Below are 27811 nucleotides of genomic sequence, written 5' to 3' on the forward strand. Positions count from 1 at the left end.
TATATATATATATATATATACACATGCATATATACAGTATATAGTGCCTTTCATGCTGAAATTTGTTACAGGATGTCCCAAGTGAATTAAACACACATTTTGGTGTTGCCATTTAGATTGACTTGCAGACTTTCATCTTCAATTTAATCACCACGTGACCAAAGGGACCTCCTAGTTCCTCTCACTGCATGTTTGAATTTAGCCACTTCTTTCTTCCTTTGTGAAATTGTACGTGTCCAATATGAAACAAGAAGCAGACATCCAAAAAGACTTGGGGTATGTCTGCAACACAGTATAATGTGAATGCAAAGAAAGTGTCGATGTCTTTTGTAGGACTGATTCAAAGGTGGTCGAACTGCTGGTCACATGGGTTCCAGGCAGGATGAGGCGGGTCCAGGAGGGTGAACAATGGAAGTGAGGTCAAAGGTGAAATGGCTGCCAATCTTCCATTCTGCAGAAGGAGGAAGAGGGAATGCATTAGCTCAAAGTGCCAACCCCTGGTTCAGTGGGCAGCTACCACCAGAGCCCTTAAACTGTCTCACAAGCATACATGCATGACATGAATATGAAACCAAACATCACTATTTTTGGAATAAACGTGGTGTACAAGAATATGAGTATAAGGATTTAGTGGCTTTCAGGAGCCATACTCCAGGTCGTGTTAAGTGGCGAATCCAAATTGGCTGCCTGTGTGGGCCCTGCAATGGACTTGTGGACAAGTCCAGAGTCGTTTCCTGCCTTGTAGTTAGTGCTTAGCGGAGCTTCCTCCCTCATTTAATAACCACAACCCAAGTTCTTCCTGTTTGCCGGTAGCAGCAACGCACAGCAAAGTTACACTCAGAAGAACCCCTGATAAGACCTCTTGGACAACAAAAGCATGGCGGGAGTGAGTAGCTTTTTGAAATACAGCATGTTCTTCTTCAATTTCTTATTCTGGGTAAGTAAATCACATCAGTACCTGTTTGCTTGTTGTCAGAAGGCAGCTGTTGCATCTATGCAGGTGTGCTGACCAGCCATTTATGTGAGAAAATGTCATTTCTAACAAATAACCTGATGTATGTAAGGACATACTTTAAAAAAAGTCCCAAAATATGCAAGGCATAACATTCAGGTATGTTTGGGGACTTATTTAACTGATTTGTAAGTTGGAGCATATACAGTTAGGTCCATAAATATTTGGACAGAGACAACTTTTTTCTAATTTTGGTTCTGTACATTACCACAATAAATTTTAAATGAAACAACTCAGATGCAATTGAAGTGCAGACTTTCAGCTTTAATTCAGTGGGGTGAACAAAACGATTGCATAAAAATGTGAGGCAACTAAAGCATTTTTTGAACACAATCCCTTCATTTCAAGGGCTCAAAAGTAATTGGACAAATTAAATAACTGGAAACTTAAATAACTTAGAATGTTCATTTCTAATACTTGGTTGAAAACCCTTTGCTGGCAATGACAGCCTGAAGTTTTGAACTCATGGACATCACCAGATGCTGGGTTTCCTCCTTTTTAATGCTTTGCCAGGCCTTTACTGCAGCGGCTGTCAGTTGCTGTTTGTTTGTGGGCCTTTCTGTCTGAAGTTTAGTCTTCAACAAGTGAAATGCATGCTCAATTGGGTTAAGATCAGGTGACCGACTTGGCCATTCAAGAATTTTCCACTTCTTTGCTTTAATAAACTCCTGGGTTGCTTTGGCTGTATGTTTTGGGTCATTGTCCATCTGTATCATGAAACGCCGCTCAATCAATTTGACTGCATTTAGCTGAATTTGAGCAGACAGTATGTCTCTGAACACCTCAGAATTCATTCGGCTGCTTCTGTCCTGTGTCACATCATCAATAAACACTGGTGTCCCAGTGCCACCGGCAGCCATGCACGCCCAAGCCATCACACTGCCTCCCTCCACCGTGTTTTACAGATGATGTGGTATGCTTTGGATAATCAGCTGTTCCATGCCTTCTCCATACTTTTTTCTTGCCATCATTCTGGTAGAGGTTGATCTTGGTTTCATCTGTCCAAAGAATGTTTTTCCAGAACTGTGCTGGCTTTTTTAGATGTTCTTTAGCAAAGTCCAATCTAGCCTTTCTATTCTTGAGGCTTATGAGTGGCTTGCACCTTGCAGTGCACCCTCTGTATTTACTTTCATGCAGTCTTCTCTTTATAATAGACTTGGATATTGATACGCCTACCCCCTGGAGAGTGTTGTTCACTTGGTTGGCTGTTGTGAAGGGGTTTCTCTTCACCATGGAAATGATTCTGCGATCATCCACCACTATTGTCATCCGTGGACGTCCAGGGGCTTCATGTATAAATGGTGCCTACGCACAGAAATGTTGCATAAGAACGTTTCCACGTTCAAATCTCGATGTATAAAACCTACACTTGGCGTAAAGCCATGCACTTTTCCACGGTACCTCATACCCTATTGTAAGCCAGTTCTCTGCTCGGTTTTGCAGACTGGTGGCCCCCAGCGTCAAAGCAGTGCTACTGTTCCTGTGTGGTTACCCTTTCTTAGATCCACATCCACGGCGGCGGCTTTATCAAATACACTGAAATTAACTGCATATCGTTCATAAATTTAATGCATCTGATTGTAATTAACCTGTAATAATATAATGGTCCACAGAATGGTCAAACTATTCTAAATACCATAACTGCTTTAGCGTTGTTACTCTCACTTCATCTTCTTCTTCTTCTGTCAGCTGCTCCCGTTAAGGGTTGCCACAGCGGATCATCTTTTTCCATATTACTCGCACTGCACCACTCTGAGTATTTATATCACTGTATCTGAGTGTGAATCACAGATCTACAGCGATTGGAAAGAAAATTAGCGGTATACAGCATCAAGCACTCTCTGCCTCAGCCATTCGCTATTTGAACTGCTCTCATCCGACCAACGCTTCACAGCCTTTTCTGTTCGGACCTTGCGGTTCACAAACACTTTCATCCCAAGAACTATAAACACACTCAATTAGTCCATCAAGTGCTCCTTGTAGAACTGTTTGTACTTGCAAGTTACCGTGAGGTAATTGTACTTAGGATACAGTTATAATATTACACAACCTGAGCCACTTTATAAAGCGCGTACAGTATATTAGATGGATAGAATAATTAAATATTACAAAGATATTTCGATGTTCCTTAAAAGTTTTGAAAAATCGCCGTTCTAAGCTTACAGATGGCTTAACGTTTATAACAGAGTTGATTGTGTGGCGATTGGGTATTTGGAGAAAGAAAAGTAAGGACAGGAATTGGGGGTTAGTACGTTTGAAAAAAACAGTACTTCTGTAATAAAGCATTTCATTGAAGGTCGCGCATGGCGCAGCAAGCATCTTGCTGTAAGACATGAACAATCACTGCGCCACCGTGTTCCCATGTTTAATAACATGCTTTAACGCATATCATCATGAAAATGATATCACGTATACTTCTCAGTATTTGAATTACTCAGAGAGCTGTAATATTACGAATGTAATGGATTCTGTGTCCTGTCGGAGGAAGAGCAGGTAGTGATTCAGGCACATAGAGCACATATAAGATCAAATATACAACAAAGCATTTAATGTGCTACCTTAGTTACGATGGGATTTGAGAAACTAGTAAATTAAATGATTTTAAGATGAAGTTTATGATGTTCTACTTTAACGACAAAATAATCTACGTGATTAAAGTTGACATTTCATGCTTTTTTCACACTATGTGCCTTTTTTTTCCCACTGTACCCTAATAAGCTTTCATATGACACTCAGACGGTGGGCTACGAGTCGCCTTTTCACGCCGACTTTGATATGTGACAACTTTTTTACTTCAGGCACTGTGCGACTTTGTGAACTTGAGCTTTTGAGTTTCTCCGACACTCTATGTAACTCGATCAACTTCCTTTTGTTGCTTATATAACTGTTTAAACCAACAAATAGTATGTTTTTCTTTGCCTCCATTTGGTATTCGCTGAATTTCTTCTATTTGTCCTCGTACTTTTGCCATTGCCTTTTCACAGAACGCTGGGCTTAAGGGCTATTTATATTGATTTGCATATTCAAAGAGGCGTAATTCTGGGAGGAGTTGGGGCGGGACAGCAAGCGCGTGCACGTGCGTTTATTTCCACACTGAGCGGGATTTATGTAGCGGAAGAACGCAGAAGTTGGCGAACGCACAGATTCCTGCATCTGGATTTTTCTGTGCGTAAGCACATTTCGGCTTTTGTGCTTTCGTCATGTTATAGTGTGAATTTTACGCACGGCCTTATGCATGAGGCCCCAGGTCTTTTTGCGTTGCTGAGTTCACCAGTGCTTGCTTTCTTTCTCAGGATGTACCAAACTGTAGATTTTGCCACTCGTAATATTGTAGCAATTTCTCGGATGGGTTTTTTCTGTTTTCGCAGCTTAAGGATGGCTTCTTTCACTTGCATGGAGAGCTCCTTTGACCGCATGTTGTCTGTTCACAGCAAAATCTTCCACATGCAAGCACCACACCTCAGATCAACTCCAGGCCTTTTATCTGCTTAATCGATAATGACATCACGACGGACTTGCCCACACCTGCCCGTGAAATAGCCTTTGAGTCAATTGTCCAATTACTTTTGAGCCCCTGAAATGAAGGGATTGTGTTAAAAAAATGCTTTAGTTGCCTCACATTTTTATGCAATCGTTTTGTTCACCCCACCGAATGAAAGCTGAAAGTCTGCACTTCAACTGCAACTGAGTTGTTTCATTTAAAATTCATTGTGGTAATGTACAGAACCAAAATTAGAAAAAAGTTGTCTCTGTCCAAATATTTATGGACCTAACTGTATACCTGTATATATAAATATGAATGTGTAATAGCTTAATTTAATGTTAATGATGATGGGCTTTAAAATGTTATTTTGTTAACTTTTCTGACATGAAATAACAGCAAAAATGTTTATAGTGTTTGTAAGTGATTTCTGAAGTGCTTATTTTACAGTGAATTAGTGGCAGTTTTGACTGTGATGTAAAGGGGAAAGGGCAGCCACTTCCATCTTTAGAGTACATAAGGACAGCCATTGACTTTGCCATTATTTATTCAACAAGGGATTTTGAAGAAGCCCCGTATGAAAAACCGAGTGCACTACATGATTCAGTTGCTTTTAGAATTCCCTTTAGCTGCAATATATTGATCTTTATTTATTTATTTGTTTGTTTGTTTGTTTGTTTTTACATTATCTGTCATTTCCTTTCTGTTGGGAGTAATGTTGGCCTCTACTTCCAGACAACACTGCTTTAATTCATGAATGTTTGACAGAATTCATATATTCCACAGATCTCGAGGTCTAGAAGATTGAGGTTGGGTCATTTTACATCCTTAATTCTGTTCTTTTTTAGCGATTTAGAGTTTAATTTCACTGTGACTTTCAGTTCATTGTCCTAATTGAATAATCCATTTTCTTCTATGTTTTAATTGTGGAGTAGATGGCCTTATATTCTGCTCTATCTTTATATAAAGAGGAGATCGTGTCGGACTCAGTAACTGTGAGGCATCCAGATTCTGTGTTAGAACTCGAAATCATCAAATGATCCTGTCTGACAGATAGTATCAGATTCTTGTGGTGCTGCAGTAGGTTTGGTTTTCAGCAAACAAAGAACTGCACATCGTGATCAAGCAACTCCATTTTGTTAATTTCTATCCGGAGAGCAGAAGTCTGGTGGTTTGATGAGGAGCAGCCAACCTAAGTCCTGCTATCTTATTCTTTTAGTCTTTTTCTGATGGTAGATCCATGAACTGAAACATTTGCCATGCTGACAGAAACCTGGAGATATCTGGGTGTAGCTTTTGGGTCTTTTGTGGTATCTCAAAAAATATACAACCTGATCTTTGTATGAATTTGGTGGGACATCCATCTGTCTTGAATGTCCTTCCTTCTCAATGTAAAAAGATGGACATTGGGAGTGACTTTATAAACCTTTCTAGAATGATGTGCAGTAAAAGCTGCTTCTCTGGCAATGTTGTGCCCTAAATTGCCAAACTTTCTTCTTTTACAATATATTAGGGAGGTAGCATTCAAGTAATTATAATCTAATTACGTACTTGATTAGCAGCTTGTGGCTTTTTTAATTACCTTCTTAAATAATAAATGTGGCAGAGTGGTGTCTCTGAGGATAGCAATCTGCGTTCTCAATCAGAAAGTTGCTTACTCGAATTCCACTCCATTGGCCCCTTGAGCAAACCCCCTTAACCTGAAATTGCCCTGTCCTGGGTGTGATGCTTATCTGCATCCAGCCCTGCAAGCAGGTCCTCCAACTTGGGGGTAGATGGCAGGATTGGCACTCCATCCACTGTGAAAAAAAAAACTCACACTGTTCAATTTCATCTGAACTTGTGTGGTGCTGAGGTGTCACCCATTGCCTGGCTGCACTTGGGTCCTAATTTGGGGTCCTGAGGTGTTTTTTTTTTGTATGGTAGTGTATCCAACAGCTCTTTCTCCCTTGGGATGTGTTTCTTGATGCAGAATTGACTAGAACCAATACCATCCATTTTGTAGTCATGGAGGAAAATAATTACAAGAGAGAAATATGGTACAAACAGAGATATATGTATTTAACTTGCCTTAAAAGATAACATTTATTCCCAAAATATAATGCATATTCCTGTATTAATACGTATTCAGGCCGGAGAGAAGCAAGAGGACATCACAGCCAAGTGGGAGAATGCTGACAGACAGATGTCCCATCCGGCAGCGAGGAATGTTGGTGGCATAGTGAGACGCTTCTGATGTCGTGCTGGATCTTCAGCATTATAAGCACTCATATAATTACATTTTCATAGAATTCATGCCAGATATGGGCAACTACCAGAAGAACTGTCTGGCTATTAATACCTTCACCGACTCTGGGCTTTTTAACCATATTGGTCAAACAGACATCAGCACCTTTTAAAATAGCCTGCTTGTGTCCTTCACATGTTTTCTCCCTAACCTGACTTACAGCTGTCATTTGTCATCTCCCCCCAGTCTCTCTCTCTCTCTATCAGCTGAATTGCATGGCTTTGTGAAATAAATTTCACAAATAACCTTCTTACTACAGGTGGGTGTAGTGACGCACTGTTTTGGTTCATGCTCTCAACCTTTGCTTTGCTTTAAGTGATGTGAAAGCAGTATGGGTGGGCAAAATGCCTCATATATGGTTTCTGCATATTGTGACAGACAGCATTTAGGCATCTAACTAATCAGGGGTGAGACTTACTGAAAATAGGACAACTGTCTGTTAAGCTCGGATTGCAAAATCGCATTGCTGCATTTCTTTGTTTGTTCTTTGTTTCTTTGTTTCGCCTTATACAATTTCTTGTATTAGGTAGTTTTCACATTCCCCTTGGGGTCAGAGCGCAGGGTCAGCCATTGTACAGCGCCCCTGGAGCAATTACAGGTTAAGGGCCTTGCTCAAGGGCCCAGCAGAGCAGGATCTCTTTTGGCAGTGATGGGGATTTGAACCGGCAACCTTCGGGATACCAGCGCAGATCCTTAGCCTCAGAGCCACCACTCCGCCCTGTGCTACACTGTGTGCATGATATCAGCTTCAACGACAAGCAAAGAAATCTGCAAGCCCTCAAACTCCAGGAAGATTTTTGCACAGTTCATGGATAAAGGTTGCATTGATAAACACGATTTTAAATACCTGACTTCATAGCTGTGTTTTGCTTCTTTTACAAAAGCCAACTCAACGTGCTGCAAAGTCTGGATGTCAAGTGTATTATCTTGGGTTGATACAGGACTTGCCAAGTCCATTACTAGGTTGGTCTATTCTCGTACCTGAAGATTATCACGCATACAGATACACGTACACATATAGGTGAATGTCTAGTATCAGTCAACCTGCAATATTTTACTTAGAAACCTCTCACATTCACATATGGATATCCTTAAATGGATAATGGAGAATACATCATGAAGCTATTGAGAGAGTATGTTATAGCTGTACATCTGCCATGAGCAGACTGTCCACAATAAATGAGAGACTGTAAAAGAAGAAGAACTACAACCTACAGTGGCTGAAATTGAAGAGGCTTTGAAGACAACAACTGCTAACTGGTGCCTCACCAGTCACAGTTTTATTGTAGGGTGGCAAAAAGAAAAAACACACAGGATATCTCAGCAAAGGGCACATGGGAGGCTCTGAAGTCAGCTGAAAGAAAGTTCTATGGTCTGATAATAACCACATTTTCATTTTTGATCATCAGACTAAACACCATGCATGGACACTTCACATTAGCATTTGTGACTCCAACAGATGGTGCATTTGTAGTAAGGCATTAGTGGTCCCAGCATCATGCTGTGGAGATGCTTCTCTGCAGATGCCCTTGGAAGAATTGTGAGAGTAGGAAGTAAAATGAATGCAGCAAAAATGCAGGAAACCTGCACCTTGAGGGTAGGGAAGGTTTGACAAGACAGCAACCCCAAGAATAAAGAAATGGCCCCAAAGCAACAATGTTAGTATCCTGAAATGGAAGTAAGCGTGAAATCCTCCAATGAGTGTGAATAATTTTCTAGGCATTGTAAACTTAAAAAATGCATTTCAAAGTAGCTGGCTGTAAGTTTTAATGTGAGGATTGACTGCTCTCTCTCGCCCATTGTGATTTCCTGCTTTGAGCCATACGTGATGGAAAAGGTCCCAGTAGCATTGTAACAAAAATGTAAATAGGATCAAAAATTGACAACTAAAGTAGTGAACATTTTATAAAAGTTGAAGCCTAACGTTATGTGTGCCTTTGATATACTATAATACATACATAGTATACATGCAACACTAGGTTTCAGGGTTCACTATTTTGCATTATGTTGTCAAACCGTCCACATCTGATAATACAGTATTGATGTGTTACATGCTCAATAAAAACTACGTGTCCAGAAATGACTTATGGCACTCTAACTGCAAAGTGCCAGCTTACAAAGTATCCTTCTGCTCAGACTTGCCTCACTTGTGACAATGTTACAATAAATACTCGCTATGTGCCGTGTGTTACAGAAAAATCACAGATTAAGTCGAGCTCACTTTCTTACAACTTCATTTAAAATTTTGCAGTGTCTTTTGATTGTTCATTTCTGATTCAGGAACAGTTTCTATCTACAAGTCACAAGATTATTGAAGAAGCAATCATAAGAATCTATCTATCTATCTATCTATACTCTGTATAGATCATTGTTTTATTCTATGTATTTATTCTGTCAGTGTGTGTGTTTTTGTCTTTATTTGGAATTGCATTACTGTCACTATTCAGAAGAAACATGCAAGAAAAAATTTCACCATGTAGACAACAATAAATTTGATCTTGAAAAAAATAAAGATTCACATATTTACTCACAGAGCGATAATTGATTTATTGTTACTGTAATAAACTGGAAGTTCAAGTGCTTTGCACTTTTATGTTGGATTTGTGTGTTAAGAGTTTTTATCATCACATATCTCAGTGTGAAAAACCACTCTCTGAGAAATGGGAAGTGATATAAAATGAAGTTGAGCCTGGTGGTGTGCTCTTCACAAACAGCTCACACACGTTAAAATGGTCATGGGGTCCATTTATGATTCTGTTTCATCCAGTTCAGGGTCACAGAGCAAGCCCTGGCAGCATTGGGCACAAGGCAGAGATGGCAGTGTTGTCCACCCTATTCACACCCTAAACTTTTACTTTAGTTTTTCATGGCTCTGCCTTGTTTCAGTTCCTGGTTGTTCCTGGTCTTATTGGAAAAATCCCATTAATATTATCAATAAAGCTAATCTGAACACCTCCTGCATCTGTCCCATTCTCAGAGGAAGAGCCTATCCTGGCAGCAGTGGGTTCACAGCAAGAACCAGAGTCTATTGGTGGGCACTCCCTAATGCACCCACACTCAGTCACACAAAGCTGGTTTACAGTGTCCATCTCATCTAAAACATGTCTCTGTGGGGTGGAACAAAAAAGTCAACACAGACTTGGAGAGAATGTGAACCTTATTTGAGCCCAGATCTGCAGCGAAGCTGTAACAATAACTATAGTGCCACCAAGATGTTGAGTAAACTAACAGGTTTTTAAAAAGAAGCAGATCACAATGTGATAATTTATACAATTGTGTTGGTTTGATTTGAAAGTCTGATATAATGTTTGAAAAAGAGGATTGTAATAAACAATTTTCAAAACACTGAAGCAAATACGCATTGTACTGCAAATTTTAAAAATGAAAAATTTCAAGCCATCCTTTTTAACCTTCACAATTCATTGCAGGGTCCTATTTAATTAGGACTGACCACATGGCAGGAATCAAATCTGGACAGGCCACCAATCTGTCATAAAACACATTAATGCAAGGATAGTCAGCAGAAAACAATTAAACACCTCACCTCTGCTTGGGTTGTGGGAAATACAGTGAAAAAGAACACGACTCAGTGCTAACCTATCTGGTGCTTAGTGGGGCCTCCTTCTACCTCCACACCATTGTAATTATTTTCAGGAATGGATTCAACAAGATGCTGGAAACCTTCCTTATGGATTTTGCTGACATAACAGGTTCACGCACTTCCTGTAGATCTTGTGTGCTTTGGGACATTGCACATTATCTGTCTGCATAAGGTTTATGCTATACAGTATATATAGTATATATGACAAGTAGTGTTTCTTCACAATTTAGAGAAGTATCCACGAGAATTAAAAGATTTGTTGTTTGGTGAAAGTGAAATCCACAAACACTTAAGGCAAAATATCTGAGTCTACAATAAGTCTGCAACATTCAATGCTCAAAACGTAGATTTACACGATTCTGGACCATACGCTATGAGAACCTGTGGTCCCGCAACATTTAAAGCTACGACAAGTTTAACTTTGAAGAAACCATAATTCGGTCAAGTTTATATTTATGATCATGGATAAGCGATGCAACATAGAATCAACAGAGCTAAACGATCGGACGTATTAGAAATTCTACAGTCAATAATGAATACAAATCCATACGTCCAAAGGTATTGCACTTTACACAAAATTTATCTGCAAAACACGGACAAAGAAGTTTTCTTGAATTTCTATATGAATCAGAAAGATCATGGTCGCACTTATAATAAACCAACATGTGACGAACTGTCAGCGATGATAGTAACGCAACATGAAACAATTTTATTATGTTTTACTATGGTAATACTATAGTAATTAGTAGAGACCAGTTAGGGGTCTCTTTTTGAACTCCCTTTCCCAAGGTTTCTACCATTTTTGCCTACAAGGGTTTTTTTTTTGGGAGTTTTTCCTTGTCTTCTTAGAGAGTCAAGACTGGGGGGCTGTCAAGAGGCAGGGCCTGTTAAAGCCCATTGCGGCACTTCTTGTGTGATTTTGAGCTTTACAAAAATAAATTGTATTGTATTGTAATTACTCGCTGTAATGTAAAATAGTTAGTTCTATTATGCATATTTAACAGTTCCCATGAAAATAACAATTAACAATTAATAACAATAATCTGTTTAAATTGTACATCTGCGTACCCATACACGAGCGGCAGAGATGCAAAGTGGATGGTGCATAGTGTCTACCCGGGGGTTGGCGAGCGAAGCAAGCAGGGGGCAGAGCCCCCTTGTAGGCATAATGAAATAAAGCTCGCCTTTTATTTTTTCATTTAGAAAGTGCAGAGGGACGTCTTTGCTGACTACATGAGAGGCTTCTGGGATGTGTCGCAGCAGGTCTTGTGTAAGAGTGAAAAGACCGCTCTGCCATTGTCCGTCCGGAATGCCGTTGTTTGACTCCCACTCATATGCATGCCTCCTGTGACCTCGTAGCACTAGAAGAATAAGAGAAAGTGAGAAGCTTCTTATTATCGGCTTGGCAAAATGAGAGTCACAAAATAACTTTAAACGAGCGTGTCTGGAATGTGGGAGGAAAATATACACAACTTACACAAACAGATATTAAGTTGAAGGATCCAGGAGAGCTGAACTCAGCACTTGTGACACTACATGAATGGTTCCAAATGCAATTGCCAAAGTTCTAACACTGACCAAGCACAGTGAACACATCAGCCCTAAGCTGCCTCGAATACACCAACTGTTCTGTGTTACCTTGAAAACTCTGCTATTAATCCACAAGTATAAGGGTTCAAAGGTTTAGTTCCCACCACTGATGCACTGTAATACTGAGATGCAGGCACACATTTTACAACTGGTTAATCAGTTATGCCACAACAGATTTAGTTTCTTAGAATGGAAGTTTATAAATCTTCTTAGAATGGTTGATTAGGAAAGACATTCCCAAACTGGACTTCCATGAGTCCACCATCTGCCCTATAAATTAGGGAAACAAATGACAAAAATGAAAAAGTGATGAAATAAGGTTTTAAACATGTTTCAATTTTTATTCCTGTAGATTGTTGGGAGCATCGTGTTCGGGATTTCTATATGGCTCCGAATGCAAAAGGTAAGACTGTAACTAGAGTTCTCATTAGAGCAGTTAACATTTAAGAGTTAAGTGATACCAGAGTCTGAAGAAAGAACTTTACACGTTCAGTTAAATGAAGAATTATTGTGTAAGAAACAGAACACAAATGTTAAAGCTGTTTTCACCACTTTACCTGACAGCACACTTCAATATTGTTTAATATTGCAGAATATTCTAATAACTTTACATATTTGGACACTTAGTTCATATTATTTCCCCTCTTCTTTGTGGGCCCACTTTATAACGGCAGCAGTTTTCTGTCCTACTGCTGCAGACCTGAGATGCTGTTTGCATACGGTACAGCTAAAGCCATTGAGCAATGTCCGTTCGCTTGCATAAAGTAGGCAGAACATTGAAGAATACAAAGAAAATATAAATCGATGCTGTGCTGTTCTTCCAGTTTTTGTGTTTGCAGGATATACAATCCTGTGTTCTTCTCTCCTGTTCGTCCAGCCTCAGAGTCTTCCACTCCAGCCCACTTTCTCTCGCTCTTTTCACTCCCATAACGGAATCATTTCCTTCTCTGTTCTCTTTATTCTATTCAAATTGTAATACAATCACAGCACTTTTAAACATAGACATCAACTTTGATCTGAAATGTCGTTCTTTGTTTTTTCTTTTGAAGTGCACAGGACTCCCCCTCCCCAACGATCGACTGCCCCTCCTTCTGCTTCACCAAACTTTATTTACATGTCTATCATGGACTACAAGGTGAAGAATCCTGGCCTATGTATATGGAAATACTAGAGAGGTATTGGAGCGTGCGCTGATACAGTGCATTGTCGCACCTACCACATGACAAACCAGCTCAGGATCCCAGATTAGGACCCGAGTGCAGCCATGCAATGTGTGACACATCAGCACTAGACTAGTTCAGATGGAATGGAACAGTGGGAGGTTTTTTATGGTGGCTGAAGTGCCAATTCTGCCACCAACCCTAAAGTTTTCCCTAGAGGTTGAAGGGCCTACTTGCAGGGCTGGATGCAGATTAATGTCATACCCAGGACCGAGTAATGGCAGGTTAGGGTCTTGCTCAAGGGCCCAACGGAGTAGATTCACTTCTGGCCTTTACAGGATTTGAACCGCCAATCTTCTGATTGCCAGTGCAGATCCATAACCTCAGAGCCACCACTCCATACAAGCACTGGTGAAAATTTCAGAGTACCTGTTTAAAGACAGCATTTGTAGGTTGTATCTTGTGTAGCTGATGTTCAAGGCCACCTTAATCTTGGTGCATGAGGAAGTATATAACAATTTAAATGTGTCCCACTTGCTCAAGGTGAAAAGGTGAAGGTCTAGTGAATTGTTTTTTAACCATGTAACTCTTTCACTTCTAGATAGATGAGTCTTTCATCCTTGTTTCAAATCTGATGATTGGAATCGGAGCCATCATCACAATGCTGGGGTTTCTTGGATGTTGTGGAGCTGTCCAAGAAAGCCGTTGCATGCTGCTGTTGGTATGTCTTAACTGAAGGGGGTTCAGAGTGTAAGGATTGCTACTACTTTGTCCATAGTGTGGACTTTCTCTTAGGCTGCACAAATGAACAAATTATGGAGGCCTGTAACCATAATGATGCGCTTGGAGCTGTCCAGCTCTTCATGGTGACATGCAGGATCACAAATTGTGTTTTTTGTTCAGGGTTTTCTTCAAGCACTTTGTATTTTTTTGGAATGTGTTTTTACTCCTGCTTATTGTTCTTTAATTTAATTAATTAATTTTAATTTGTCTTTTATTTGAAGTTTAATGATTTCACACCTGCATCTATCTACTGTAACTTGTTAAGCTCTTTTGCACTCCTTATTCTATTGTAACCTTTTAAATATTACTTTGAGCATATGGAAGTGTGCTATGTACAAAAATCTATCACCGTCACCATCATCATTGTTATTACTGATATTAATGGCCTTTACACCTCATTTAAAAATAAATATTTTGTGCAAAGCCACATACTGTATAGAAAATGCAAAGGCAAACCCAAAAATGCTTCAAAAGTTAAGCAAAGCCATCCATGTTAGTAGGCAGTCCAGTATGCATAACTTATTTATTTATTGTTTCTTGCAGTTCTTCAGTGGATTGATGATCATCTTTTTGCTCTTCGTTGCTGTAGGAATCATGGGAGCATTAAACAAATCTGAGGTACACTTCTTGTCTTGCATTGCTTTGTTGTTTTCTCAAGGCCACGATGCTCCTGTTGCTATTCTCATGTTTCCAGCGACCAGTCACAGGACTCGTGGCATGAGGTGGAATTTTGCTTTTATTTAAAAGGTCCATTCACAATGTTGCACTGACTACACACCAAACTGTCCTGACAGTGAGTGATTCCTCCTTACTGGCCTCTTGCTGTTTTTTGTTAGTTCTTAGTCCTGCTTTGTCAGTCAATGAGCATGAATGCATGTAGTGCTAGTCACGTGTTGCATGGGCCATCTGACCTGTGACATCATGTCAGCCATGATATACAAGATGGCCACCAGGATTTAGAAGGTTCCTGAAGTTTAAAATAATAAGATTAGATTTAGCAAGTTAAAATGAATAAAGGAGTCACTATTTTCTGGTCATATTCTTTTAGGGTTTTGATTTTGACTTTTCTCAGGATTCAGCCTTCTTGTGTTGGCCTGTTATGTCTCTGTGTTTTACATTTACTTATTTGGCTGACACCTTTATCCAAAGCAACTTATAACATCTGAATACAATTGGTTCCATTTCTTTTGGTTTTCCAATTGGAGCACAGGCAAGTGACTTGATCAGGTCACACAATATTGGGATTTGAACCCACAACTTCAGGGTTTGAAGTCCAAAACTTTAACCACTACACCTCACTCTTCTGATCCAAACAACATGTAAATATTCTCCTGTTACATCCATATAAGTGTTTTCGCATCTCTACTACTTTCTATTAATTTGAAAACCAATGATAACACGGACTGGAATCATTCATAGCACCAAAATCCAGACTGGCCCTTCTCTTTAGTCTTTAGCCCTTTTGTTTTTTTATGATTTGGTTGAAACCAGGAAGTTCATGACCATTAAAACCCTTCCTATTGTCAATAAATAATCACTTTTTGAAATAGAGTTATTTATAGGAAAGGAGAAATGAAGGTGAGGAAGAATTAAGAACAAAACAGACAAGAAAATTAACGGACAACAATTTTAAAGCATTTCTACCAAGAACTAAAACTATCAATGTCTTGTATTGCATTTTTATATCATTATGGAATTATCATTTTAAAATACTTACTTTTATGTCATGACACGATTTTGTTTGACTTCTTCTGGTGGTGGCCATATTGCTATCGATGTGTTTGTAACACAAAAAAAGGTGACTGGACAAAATAAAACAAATCAAAGGAAATAAATAAGAGACTGAAAAAGTGTTTCCGGCCAACTTGATTGTTTTTATATAAAACAAAACTGAATTCAAAATGAAACCAAAGAGATTTGTATCAAAAACAAAAAGAAAAAATTTCTTCACATTTTTGGTATTTTCAAAGCCAAAAAGTACGACCTTTAAATAGTTTAGATGATCATTAATCCTAAAAACCAGAAGCTAGGAAATGGTTACCGTCATATTATGTAACATATTACATAACGGCGTCACATTCATCATATCACATCAACAAGATTTGTTAGGGAATCTCAAAATGAAGGTGATGAAGAATTAAGAACAAAACAGGCAAGAATTCTACAGAATGCTCACAAATACATTTTACAAAAGATAAATGACTGAGCAATTCCAAATAATGCAGAGGTGCGAAAAATTGGGAAAATAAAAAACTACAAATCAATGGCAATTATTCTGTGCTGCCAACAGAAAATAAATGTGTGGATACATGCAGATACTTTCCACCATCTATGACAATAATAATTAAGATAGTCCTGTAAAAAAGTATGAGGGACATTTAAAAATTTTGCGCACTTTTATATTTTCGTTGGAAACGGTGAAGGCAGGAGGAGTAGTAAGTGAGCATTAAAAAGTTGTTATGATGCTGGGAAAATTGTATCACAAAGGAAGGTGACTATAAGTGATGTAATTTGTTTTTGAAATTCTTAATAAATAAAGATAGAAAGAAGTGTGGAAACTTTTTGAATGTCCCTTCATATCAAGCAAAACAAGCACAAGCTTAGGATGCCAAAGGAAAATGGGGCACCACAGAGATTTTAAAAAAGCAGGAGGAAGCTTTTAAGTGTAAATAAAGTTGCAAGTAAGCAAAAAATAAGCATTAACTTAATAACTTTTGAACCATAAATCTTGAAATCTATATATATATATAAGTCAATTTAAGTGTGTGTGTGTGTGTATGTATGTATGTATGTTCTAGCATCACTTCCGAATGGCTGGAGCGATTTGCATGAAACTTGGTACACATGTTTCTCATTGGTCGACTAAAAATACTGTAGGGTGAAATCAACCCTAACCCACCCACTTCTGGGTAGGGTGGGTGGTGACCTTGCAGTCTTGTATGCATGTTATCATCCAGTTGACAGTCAGAACGTCCACCAGAAGGTGAACTGGAGGTGACTGCCATCATTCTTTATGTCTGAGCAACACCGCGCCCATTGCTTCTAAAATTTAATAGTTGGCCATTCAGAGCGTCAACTGGATGCACATACAAGACCGCAAGACAAGCACATTAGTGAGTCTTCATTGTTTGTTAATTTATTTTTATTTTTTAAGTTGTGTTTTTTTTCTTTTAAATTTTATTTTTCTCAAACAATTAAAAAAAAAATAACACACACACTTTATTTTCCTCCCGAGCAATGGTGGGTAGGTAGTTCAGCTAGTTCTATATAACGTCAAGTTTAGAAGTTTGGTACAATAATGATATCTCTTCATTATATATATATTTGCTCTTGAGATCATTTCATTTCAGTAGAGCGTCAAGTGTAGTAGTAGGCAGGATTGTTGGGCTTGCTTTGATAGCCACTGCTGAGACAGCATTTAGTCCATGCAGGTCAGTGTACACCATTTTGGTTTGTTAATCAAAAAATTACACAAAGCAAAAAAGGAACCTAATAAAAGTGAATTTATATTTTTCTCATTGTAAAAAAAATATATATATAGTGCTGTGGAGCTGAAAATGGAACCAAGACTCAGGGTAATACAATCAGTATGTGCCAGCCTCCTGATTCTTGTTGCACTAGGAACAAATTGAATGTTGACAGTAAGGTAAACTTTACATTTCCATCCATCAATTATCCAACCCGCTATATCCTAACTTCAGGGTCACGGGGGTCTGCTGGAGCCAATCCCAGCCAACACAGGGCACAAGACAGGAAACAAACCCCGGGCAGGGCGCCAGCCCACCGCAGGCTTTACATTTCCACTTATTCAATTTGCCTGCAAATACAACACCTGTTGCCAAAATGTAAGTCTCATGTGATGATGAAGAAGGTGACACCATGGAAAGGGACTAGCTTCTTATCCTCAAATGTGATTCTTCTGCACCCATACTATTCCACTCTCAGTCTGCTAATGCACACCTCTCCTATATTAATTATAGTGCCTTTAGCTTTCTGTCATATTTTGTTTCATGTATTTTTTCTAAATCTTTGTATCATTCTGGGTTTGGGGGCATGAGTTGAGTAAAGTGGTCTAGAGGATTCTTTCTCTCAGCAGAAAACTACAGAGCCTCATGAAGGAGTCCCAGATGTTCTTCACTCATTTGTGAGGAATACAGACCCCCATTCGTGTGCCCCAGCTGCAGTTTAGTCAAGTAAGATTAGGATTATGGGTTGATGGCTGTTTTTTTTTTTTGTTTTTTTTCTTCAATTTGACAGTCAATACTTTATTTACCTCCAAAATAAGAAGACAAAAAACCCTGTGAAAACCTTCCCATCCCTTTATGTGGACTGTGCAGGAAATTGTATCAAGCTGAAATGTCCACAATGGGATAATACATAGCAATAACAAAAGCACATGTGTGTGCGTGTTTTTCCCTTAAAATATACAGACGTGAGGACAGGAGGAACTGGGAAAGAAGACCTAAAATATTGGATTATTTTCTATTTGCGTAATTGATTGCATACAAAATGTTGGAAATGATGGCTGCGAATCTGAACCCGCTTGCTCCTTGTCTCGTGCCACCTGGTGTTCCGCTTGTGCAATTTATGGTGTGGTTTCATAGTTTTGAGAATTACGTACAAACTATTGTGGTGCAATGTCAAATAACACTTTTAATTCACAGCTTTGGAATGGAGAGTCAATGAATTTTTTAGCTCATAGAAGAAGACATCCACGAATAAACGGCAGTGACTATCAATTATTTTGTACCCCCTGAGAACATTGTTGCTGAAAGGTGCAAGTTCCGCCAAAGGAGACAGCAACAATGACCATTGGTTGGTGCAGTCAAACACACTGTTCACAGTTGGATGAAAAAAAAAAAAGAGATCAATACTCCTCTAGTAAAATAGGAACATTACAATTAAAGTGTCAAACAAGATGACCAAATTAGCGATTTCTAGTTAAATCAACACAAACGTCTCCTACTCAACAATTCACTACAACCAAAAAGTGCACAACAATCAATACATGAAATCAAAAGAGAAGGGTGTGGGGGAAAATACACACACACACACGCAAACGGCGTAAACCAAATGTGCCTAATACAAAATACTGGAGACAGCTCGACAGGGGTTTTAATCTTCTTTCATTTTATCTTTAAACAAGAAAGACAACGTCTGTTAGTTTAATTAGAAGCTTACAACTTCCCACAGCAACCCAATACACAATAGCAAAAAAAAAAAGCCAAAACTTAACTTGATGCGGGGCAATGCTCACCCACCTCCCTCCATTCTCTTTTAAGCCTCCACACAAGGCTGTAGAGTTGTCGCGCTGCTTTCTCCAACTACCATAGGTATTGCAGCAGCCTGGAGTAAAATGGGCGGAGCTCTGAGGATGTGGGATAAATGTCAATCAAATTCCACTTAAACGAATCAGATTAGACCAGACTAGTGCAAGACTTACGCGAATCATGTTGTTGCAACTACACATCAATCAAACATAAAATTTGTCGAATTATTAACGATCTGAGATTGATCGCGGCTGCTGCCTACGCTGACGTCATCAGGTCTCAATGACTCACCGTGTTCCTCGGTTCTCAATTCACGCGCTTGTCCAGCTTGTCTGCGCTGCTTCAGATTTACTTCTAGCGCACGAAAGCACACATAGCTGCCCGTCTAGTTTACGGCAACTCCATCAGAAATCGCGATCCGTTCCCCCCTACTCTTGTCCTGATAAAATACATAAATTTGAACTTCCCAGAATTCACAGCCCGCACGCCCCTATTATCCAATTTCGTCCTGTGTTTCAGATACCTTAATTGCGTAAAGGCAATAGTCATCAAGATGAATTAATCAAACATTAAACACTCTAAAACAGCCTGAAGGCAGTACTAATAATCACTGTCAAAATGTTTAAAACAATAAAGTAATAAATTTAACCCACTTAACTATATCCCCCCAGTTCTTACATGTGACGATTGTACTGCTAAGAACTTTATATTTACGCGCATGGGACTGCAACATTAGGTCGACATCTGGTTGCTAAACTAGAGTTACTGTTGGTAAATACAAATATTACAGAACAAAGCACTCTTCCTGAACACGAGAATGTGTCACATAAGAGTGCATACAACATTTAGGGCAGTGGCATGATTTGGCCGGGAGGCATTTGGTTTGGGCTTCAGAGGTTTTAAGTCCCTGATCTTGGAGACCCTTACATTAAGACCAAGGAGTTCTTCATATAGCTGTGGGAAATAGACAAGGTGAGGCATTGACTGGTGAAGCACCAAGAGCCTTCCTAAGGAAGATCCATCCATCCATCCATTATTCGTACTGTATACGAACTACAGGGTCACGTGAGTCTGCTGGAGCCAATCCCAGCCAATACAAGGCGCAAGGCAGGAAATAAACCCTGGGCAGGGCGCCAGACCACCGCAGCCTAAGGAAGATGTGTTCTGAAAATAAAGCAAGTGTCCTACTAACATCACAACCAAACCATAGGAAAGAGAGACTTTATTTAGAGGGTGCCATTCTCCACAGCCCTTTAGCTTCATTAGTGCCCATTTTAGCAAATGCACTCATAAAATTAAAGGTGGTTCTTAAGAGTGATGGCAAATTGGGGAACTATTTTTGGTTTCCAAAAGACCCACCCACATGAAGGTCCAAAAAGAACCTTTATTTATTAAACCTGTAAAATGTTCCACTCGGGAAATAACCTTGAATAGATGATAACAGATTTGTACTGTATACTACAAATAGGTCATAATTTAAAAGGACGCTTGCTACAGTATATACAATTACACAGGTTAAGTTCAGGTTTTCATAATCTGTCATCTGTAAGTATCCTGCTAGGTAATCTACATGCACATTCAAGCTTTCAGGGTGTTTTTTATATTCATATCCTATGTATTAGGAAGTTTTTCAAAGCACTAACAACCAACTTCATTTGAAGAGAATCCTTCTCAGAATGGAATGGTGCTTTGTCAAGTAATGGCTATATGAGGAAGCATACAACCCAATAAAGAACCATAAAATACCATTAAAAAGCCAGCATTGGTAAGAATGTGGATCTTGTTAACTGACATATCCAACTGAAATTTTTACCTTTAATGTTCAAGATGAATGGAACATTCAAAGGTGTCTATCCTTCCATTACCAATCCTTCCTAATTCAATTCATGGCCAGCAGGAGCATCGGGCAGAAACCCCCAGAACTCTCCTTGGGAGCGTGACCTCTCAAACTGAACAGAGGATATGATAAGCACAGCAGAAGAACTGGCAGGAAAATGGAAAATAAGGACCCAGATCATGGAGCGCTGATCTCTTCATCTTCTAGCTCCATTTGGCTCCAAACTGATCCCGACGGGCACTGTACTTCATTTACAAGTTAATTTTTAACATTCAACATGTCAACTAGATTAAACAGGTTTCATATAAGACAAAGGTCCACTTGATATAACCATCCATACACCTGATATGAGACTAGCTTAATCTGTATCAAAGCCTAAAGAATTTGGCACAAAGCAGAAACCAACCATGCATCCATCAAAGGTGTTCCATCAATGATGGGCTTTGGATTATTTGATACCCCCAATACTAAAGATGGAGACAGGGGGCCAACCCAGAGTGATAGATAGATAGATAGATAGATAGATAGATAGATAGATAGATAGATAGATAGATAGATAGATAGATAGATAGATAGATAGATAGATAGATAGATAGATAGATAGATAGATAGATAGATAAAAAAGGCACTAAATAATAAATAGAAAGACACTATATGACAGATAGATAGATATCTATTACGTCCAATGCTAAGGATCACACACTTTTTGAATTTCTTTCCCTGCCTTTTGACAGATTTGCACAGACGATTTTAAAAATGAACAGAAGAAACTCAAAATGATCATCCTTGGAATACCGTTTGGACTGGCAGCTTTAATGGTACACATTTGTTTATTTTTTCGTTTAGTTTTTATTTCTATATTTTTTCTGACCTTACTTGGAAATTCAGTTTAGTTTTAGTTTTCCTTCATCGTGTATTTTTTGTTTTAGTTTAGTGTTTATTTCACAAAGACATTTCTATTTTATTTTTATATCTATTAGTTTCAGTTTTAGTTTTAGTAATTATGGCATGGAGCTCCTACGGAGTTTAGTTTTGTGTCACAATCAGACAGAACTATACACTTAACAGATTTGGATATGAGTTTAATGTTAGTGGAACCTTACTAGACTACATAGTTTACTACTCTGATTTTGTTTTTGTCTGATAAAAACAAGCATAATCAAAATGAGATACTGAATATGAACAATTTTACACAATTTTATAATTTTTTAAAATACTTTCTCATGAAAATCACAGGGGCTAAGGAAGAACAGGGCTCTTAGACTTGAATCAGTGTGCAGACCCCACCTAACTGTATTGAGGGAAACAAAGAACAACAAGCATGTAGTGTGAAGGTTAGGGGCAGCGAGTCTTGAATAGCCCAACTTAAAGAACAGTAAACCCATAATGAGCACGGCAAGAGCAGGTAATAAGAGTATGGACAGGCACAAAACGACAGAAACAGCATCTGAGATTAAGAACAATATACACATTATCTAAACCTGTTTATCCAGAGCAGGATTGCAGGAACCTGGAGCCGTCACCAACAGGTTTGGATGGAAGGCAGGAAAAATCCCTGGTATGCAATATGTATGATATGGCTGATGTTATGAAAAAAAAGAATATGATATTTCAACTATCTATTTTGAGAGAGAGAGGAAAACATTGAAAAAATGAGACAAATATTTTAAAATATAATTCTGCTTATGGATTACTTTCACAATATCAGGGATTTTGAGTTGTGAATATGAACTAAAAAAGATAAATTAATAAATTTAGAATAAATACAAAAACCCATTAGTATGTTTAGTTTTTCATCACTTGGCAAACTCTCTTCACCTACCTACCTTTGTTTGTATCGCTTCATTGTTAAATGATGTTTTTAAAGCAGAAGTGATTGGTCACCAACAATATGCTGATCTTGTATGATGACCTAGTCAGTCTCTCGATCAGTGTCGTTTATGTTCTCCCCTCGACTTTCTTGTATACTCAAATATGGGGATGGATATTTGAGGAGTAAACCACAAGACAATGATTATATTTTTATATTATGTACATTAAGGAACCATCAACAACAAATCAAATCAAATTAATAATATATTGAACAACTATTATAAGAGTAAAGTTGAATAAATCAGACTCTGCAGCTGCATAAATAAAAAAATGAAAATCGAGATAGAGATCTACAACTGTAGTGTAACAACCACATGCCAAATTTTATCCATCTATCTAGTTGCATTTTGGAATTATTGTGTTTACACACACACAGATGCACACACACATGCGCATACATACAATTCCAAAAAACTGTATTTTTGGACTCTGGGAGGTCTATAATGTCAAGAATCATCAAAATATTGAGGTCGAATTTGTTTTTTCATGATTACTATATTTTCTCTATACTTCGTATATGAGCAAGTAAAAACAAATTGTCCTGTGCAAAGTGGCAGTTGAATTGCTGTCAACAAAAAGCAGACACCTGAGAAATAAACTGAAATGTATTAAAGGCTAAGTCCAACTTTTCTTAATCCGTTGGTGTCCTGCAGCGCACCATACATTAACATTTTTTTTTACATATTAGGAAGTTTTTCAAAGTACAAAGGACCAACTTTATATGCAAAGACCCCATTCCCAATTGAAATGGTGCTTTGTCAAGCAATGGAGTTATGAGGAACTACACAACACAGTAAAGAACCATACAGTACCATTAAAGAAGCAAGATTTTTAAGCGTGTGCCTTCAGGACTCCATGGTTTGGGCGCAACCTTTTTACTTTTGCCTAGGGCAGCAAAGAACCCAGAGTAGCATTTTTTCTTTTTGAAGACACATGGAGTAAATGATGAAGTATAGTGATAGACAGTAATACTTTAAGGATGTTCAAAACTCACCTTGACTAAGGAGTTGAACGAATGAGATTGCCAAGCTAAGATGGGCCAGATGGCCAGTTCTCATTCTGATATTATATCTCATCAAAAGCTTTTAAAAAGCAAGACAGAGTAACTATGACATGCGCCACTTTGGTTTCTCATAAAAGTCTAAAATATCAGTGAAAGACCAAGTCTAAAGTCACACTTCACTTATACACTTTTTTATATTTTTATACACACACACATATACTGTAAATGCATACACATTCATATATACATAAGCATTTATGCATACATGTGTCTCGGAATCCCTCTCTTATCCAATCTCCCTACACCTTCCTTAGCCCTGTGCTGAGTGATCCCAGACAAGCCCCCCAATGTCACTGTCTAGAAATGTTGCGGGGAACCACTTCTCACAAACAGACCAGCAGTGAACTCTGGACCTCTGCCTTTGATTACATTTTTATTTTCCTACTTCTTCGATTAGTCTTTCAAATAAGAAGTGCCTACAACTAATTTACCACATCTTTAGTTCATCCTTGGTTGTTGGACGTCGGTTTCTGAAATGGAACTTTAGCTGAAAAGTTAGAATTGCATTTGCGGTACTGTGCTGAAGAATCAATTACAAGAAAGACAATTCTGTGACGAAGTTGGGAGTTCTTGTTTCATCGAGTTGTCTTGTTAGGTGCATGCAGGGTGCCCCCTACTGGTAAATACAACATTATCCAAGTATGCAGGCATTTCTGGGTATCAGGTGCCTAAGCAGACAGTGTGGCCTAGTGGTTGAGCCACTTGACGCACAAAAACGTGGATAGCATTTTAATCCCCATCTCTGAGCCACTGTGTGACCTTCAGTGAGGACTTCACCTGCCAGGGCTCACACTGTACATAGAAGTGTCTGTAAGGATGAAGTTATGTATAACTTGTTGCTATAAAAAAAAGTTTATTTTTACTAAAAGACATATAACTGATTGGCAGATGGAGATGGTACTTTCAGAATTTCCTCATAATACACAACTCAGTGTTTACAGTTTTTCTTATTATTATAAAGAAAATGAAATGCAAATAGTGGGCCACATTTCATTCAGAGTCTACTGTGTTGACTGTAAAAAATAAAATCCTACACCATTCCTGACAGAAAGAATTTAATTTCTTCCAGTTGAAGGTCGTATAAGAAGGTGGGTTAGGAAAATGAGTCTTCATGTGAGCAATGTAGTCTATATTATTACAAGAGATTTCCCCTTAATTCATGTTATCCCATCTACAGTTATTCCGCATTCTCCTGTTAAAGGATCCAGAATTATTTTCAGATCCAAGCTATCCGAGAAGAATGTTAATATTTTACCTTGTGTGACCTGTAGGGGGCACCCAAACCCTCAAAAACACCAACACAAGTCCCGGGTATAAGCAAGTGAATTTTATTTTCATAATACCTTGACAAACTTCCTTCTATAACTTATAGCATCACCCAAATACACTTCTCTTCCTCTTTTTGTTCTTCTCCTTCCACTCCTTCAGGTGAGCATCATCCTCTGCCTCCCGACTCTGACTCCCTGAGGTGAGGTGTCAAAGCCCTTTTATTCCAGACCTGGGAGTACTTTTGTTGTTACAGCACTACAGGTTGGAAGAACTTCTGGGTCAGGTGGAAGTTTCTTAAAGTAGGGACGGTCTGTCTCTGCAACTCCCACTGGCAACACCCATGGAACCCAACAGGGTTGTCTAATAGGACTGCAATTCCAAGCTTGCCCTGTAGTTATCCATGCAGGCAACATCATCTAGGGAGACTGACACCTGTTGTTTCTGGGGAGCAAATAGTCCATGTGAGTGGTCTACCCCATGTTCTTCAATTAAACTGGCCTCCTGACCAGGTAATGATACGTGAACCATCCTACCCAGAGCACCAGTCTATGCTTAATGTCCATGACACCTGAAATGGCCCGAGTGTAGGGTATTTTCAGAACATGTGGCCTAGTGAAGTAGGATGATGATATCCTTCCCAATTATCTCCCAGTTAGGGTTTGCAACAATGACCACCCTGATTTCTCTGGTGTTACACTCACTTGTAAAAACTGATGCGATTTGAAATGACTGGCATTTCTCATTTCTCTTCACGTCTCTCATTTTAGATACTTGGAATGATCTTCTCGATGGCCCTCTTCTGCCAAATCGGCAGGACATAATGACATCTGTGACCCTGTGGAAAAAATGAAGGAAGGTTGAAAAGCCAAAACAGCAACAAACCAACTGGGTGACTGTTTGTAGTTTGTACAATGAATGTTTTATTTTAAACTTGTTAATAATTAAGTGGACTCTGTTGTCAAAAATCAGTTACAGTAATCCCTCGGTATATCACGCTTCGCCTTTGGCGGCTTCACTCCATCGCGGATTTTATACGTAAGCATATTTAAATATATATCGCGGATTTTTCGCTGCTTCGCGGGTTTCTGAGGACAATGGGTCTTTTAATTTCTGGTACATGCTTCCTCAGTTGGTTTGCCCAGTTGATTTCATACAAGGGACGCTATTGGCAGATGGCGGAGAAGCTACCCGGCTTACTTTTCTCTGTCTCTCTCTTGCGCTGACTTTCTCTGATCCTGACGTAGGGGGATTGAGCAGGGGGGCTGTTCGCACACCTAGACTATACGGATGCTCGTCTAAAAATGCTGAAAGATTACCTTCACGTTGCTCCCTTCTGTGCAGCTGCTTCCTGAAACGACATGCTGAACGGTGCTTCGCATACTTAAAAGCACGAAGGGCACGTATTGATTTTTTTTATCTCTCTCTCTCTCTCTGCTCCTGACGGAGGGGGTGTGAGCTGCCGCCTTCAACAGCTTTGTGCCGCGGTGCTTCGCATACTTACAAGCCAAACAGCCCTATTGATTTGTTTGCTCCTTTGAAGAGGAAGATATGTTTGCATTCTTTTAATTGTGAGACTGAACTGTCATCTCTGTCTTGTCATGGAGCACAGTTTAAACTTTTGAAAAAGAGACAAATGTTTATTTGCAGTGTTTGAATAACGTTCCTGTCTCTCTACAACCTCCTGTGTTTCTGCGCAAATCTGTGACCCAAGCATGACAATATAAAAATAATCATATAAACATATGGTTTCTACTTCGCGGATTTTCTTATTTCGCGGGTGGCTCTGGAACGCAACCCCCGCGATGGAGGAGGGATTACTGTATTTGAATCTTAGTCATACAAGGAAACCTTTTAATTATTCTCCACTCTTTAATTTTTCTATCATTTTCTGAATATACAGTATATGCCCTGTGTCTACAAATCTGATGATTTTTCATTAGTATAAATACAAGCTTTATAATACATTTCTCTTGTTTGCATCTGATTTTATCATTGCTTCCTTTCTGTGTCGGCAATTATAGATTGGCCGTCCAGCTCTGTGAAGAGGATTACTTGTGTTCTGTTTTGTGTGTGATATTTACCTCATTTATGACACCCATTGCATGGCCAACATGCCTGGAAGGGAGTTCTCTCTCTAAATTGCCTTTCACAAGATTTCTTACATTTTTTTTTCCTACAAGGTTCTGTTTTGAGGAGTTTTTTCTTGTCTTCCTAGGCAGTCAAGGTTGGGGGGTCTATCAAAAAACAAGGCCCGTTAAAGCCCTTTGAGGCATTCCTTGTGTGATTTTGGGCTATACAAGAAAGAAATTGTTGCTTACTGTAAATGCTCACTTTTATCTTAATCTCTTCTATGATAGAGCTACTGTGCACACATCTGCTGCGTTTTAGTTTCATTATTCTTTAAAAATAGCTAACCAGGGTATCCCAAAGACAAATGACTGCATTTAGTAGACCCCAGCACTCTCTTCTGAATACGATTGTTGTAAGTATGGAGAAAATGCTTGCATTGTAAACTTATTTATTTATTTATTTATAAAGCACTTTAAAAACAACATCAAGGCTGACCAAAGTGCTGTACAATAAAAC

The 27811-nt window shown here is 38.9% G+C and overlaps 1 protein-coding gene across 1 annotated transcript; it reads left to right on the forward strand.

The window, feature by feature from the left end:
- Positions 1-815: 815 nt before the first annotated feature.
- Positions 816-26191, forward strand: LOC114646884 (tetraspanin-8-like). The gene is made up of 6 exons (XM_028795264.2): positions 816-937; positions 12324-12374; positions 13733-13852; positions 14458-14532; positions 21756-21839; positions 25993-26191. Exons 1-6 carry the CDS (start codon positions 878-880, stop codon positions 26044-26046), a joined length of 444 nt encoding a protein of 147 aa, XP_028651097.1. The 5' UTR covers positions 816-877; the 3' UTR covers positions 26047-26191.
- The last annotated feature ends 1620 nt before the right edge of the window (positions 26192-27811 follow it).

This window comes from Erpetoichthys calabaricus, chromosome 1 (genome assembly GCF_900747795.2).
Source record: "Erpetoichthys calabaricus chromosome 1, fErpCal1.3, whole genome shotgun sequence".
Taxonomy (NCBI): Eukaryota; Metazoa; Chordata; class Cladistia; order Polypteriformes; family Polypteridae; genus Erpetoichthys; species Erpetoichthys calabaricus.

What these genes read in the sequence shown, in the direction of transcription:
- LOC114646884 (XM_028795264.2), top strand. Translation starts at nt 878, where the DNA reads ATGGCGGGAGTGAGTAGCTTTTTGAAATACAGCATGTTCTTCTTCAAT. An exon ending in TCTTCAATTTCTTATTCTGG is followed by an intron (nt 938 to 12,323) that starts GTAAGTAAATCA and finishes TTATTCCTGTAG; the next exon opens with ATTGTTGGGAGCATCGTGTT. An exon ending in GAGCATTAAACAAATCTGAG is followed by an intron (nt 14,533 to 21,755) that starts GTACACTTCTTG and finishes GCCTTTTGACAG; the next exon opens with ATTTGCACAGACGATTTTAA.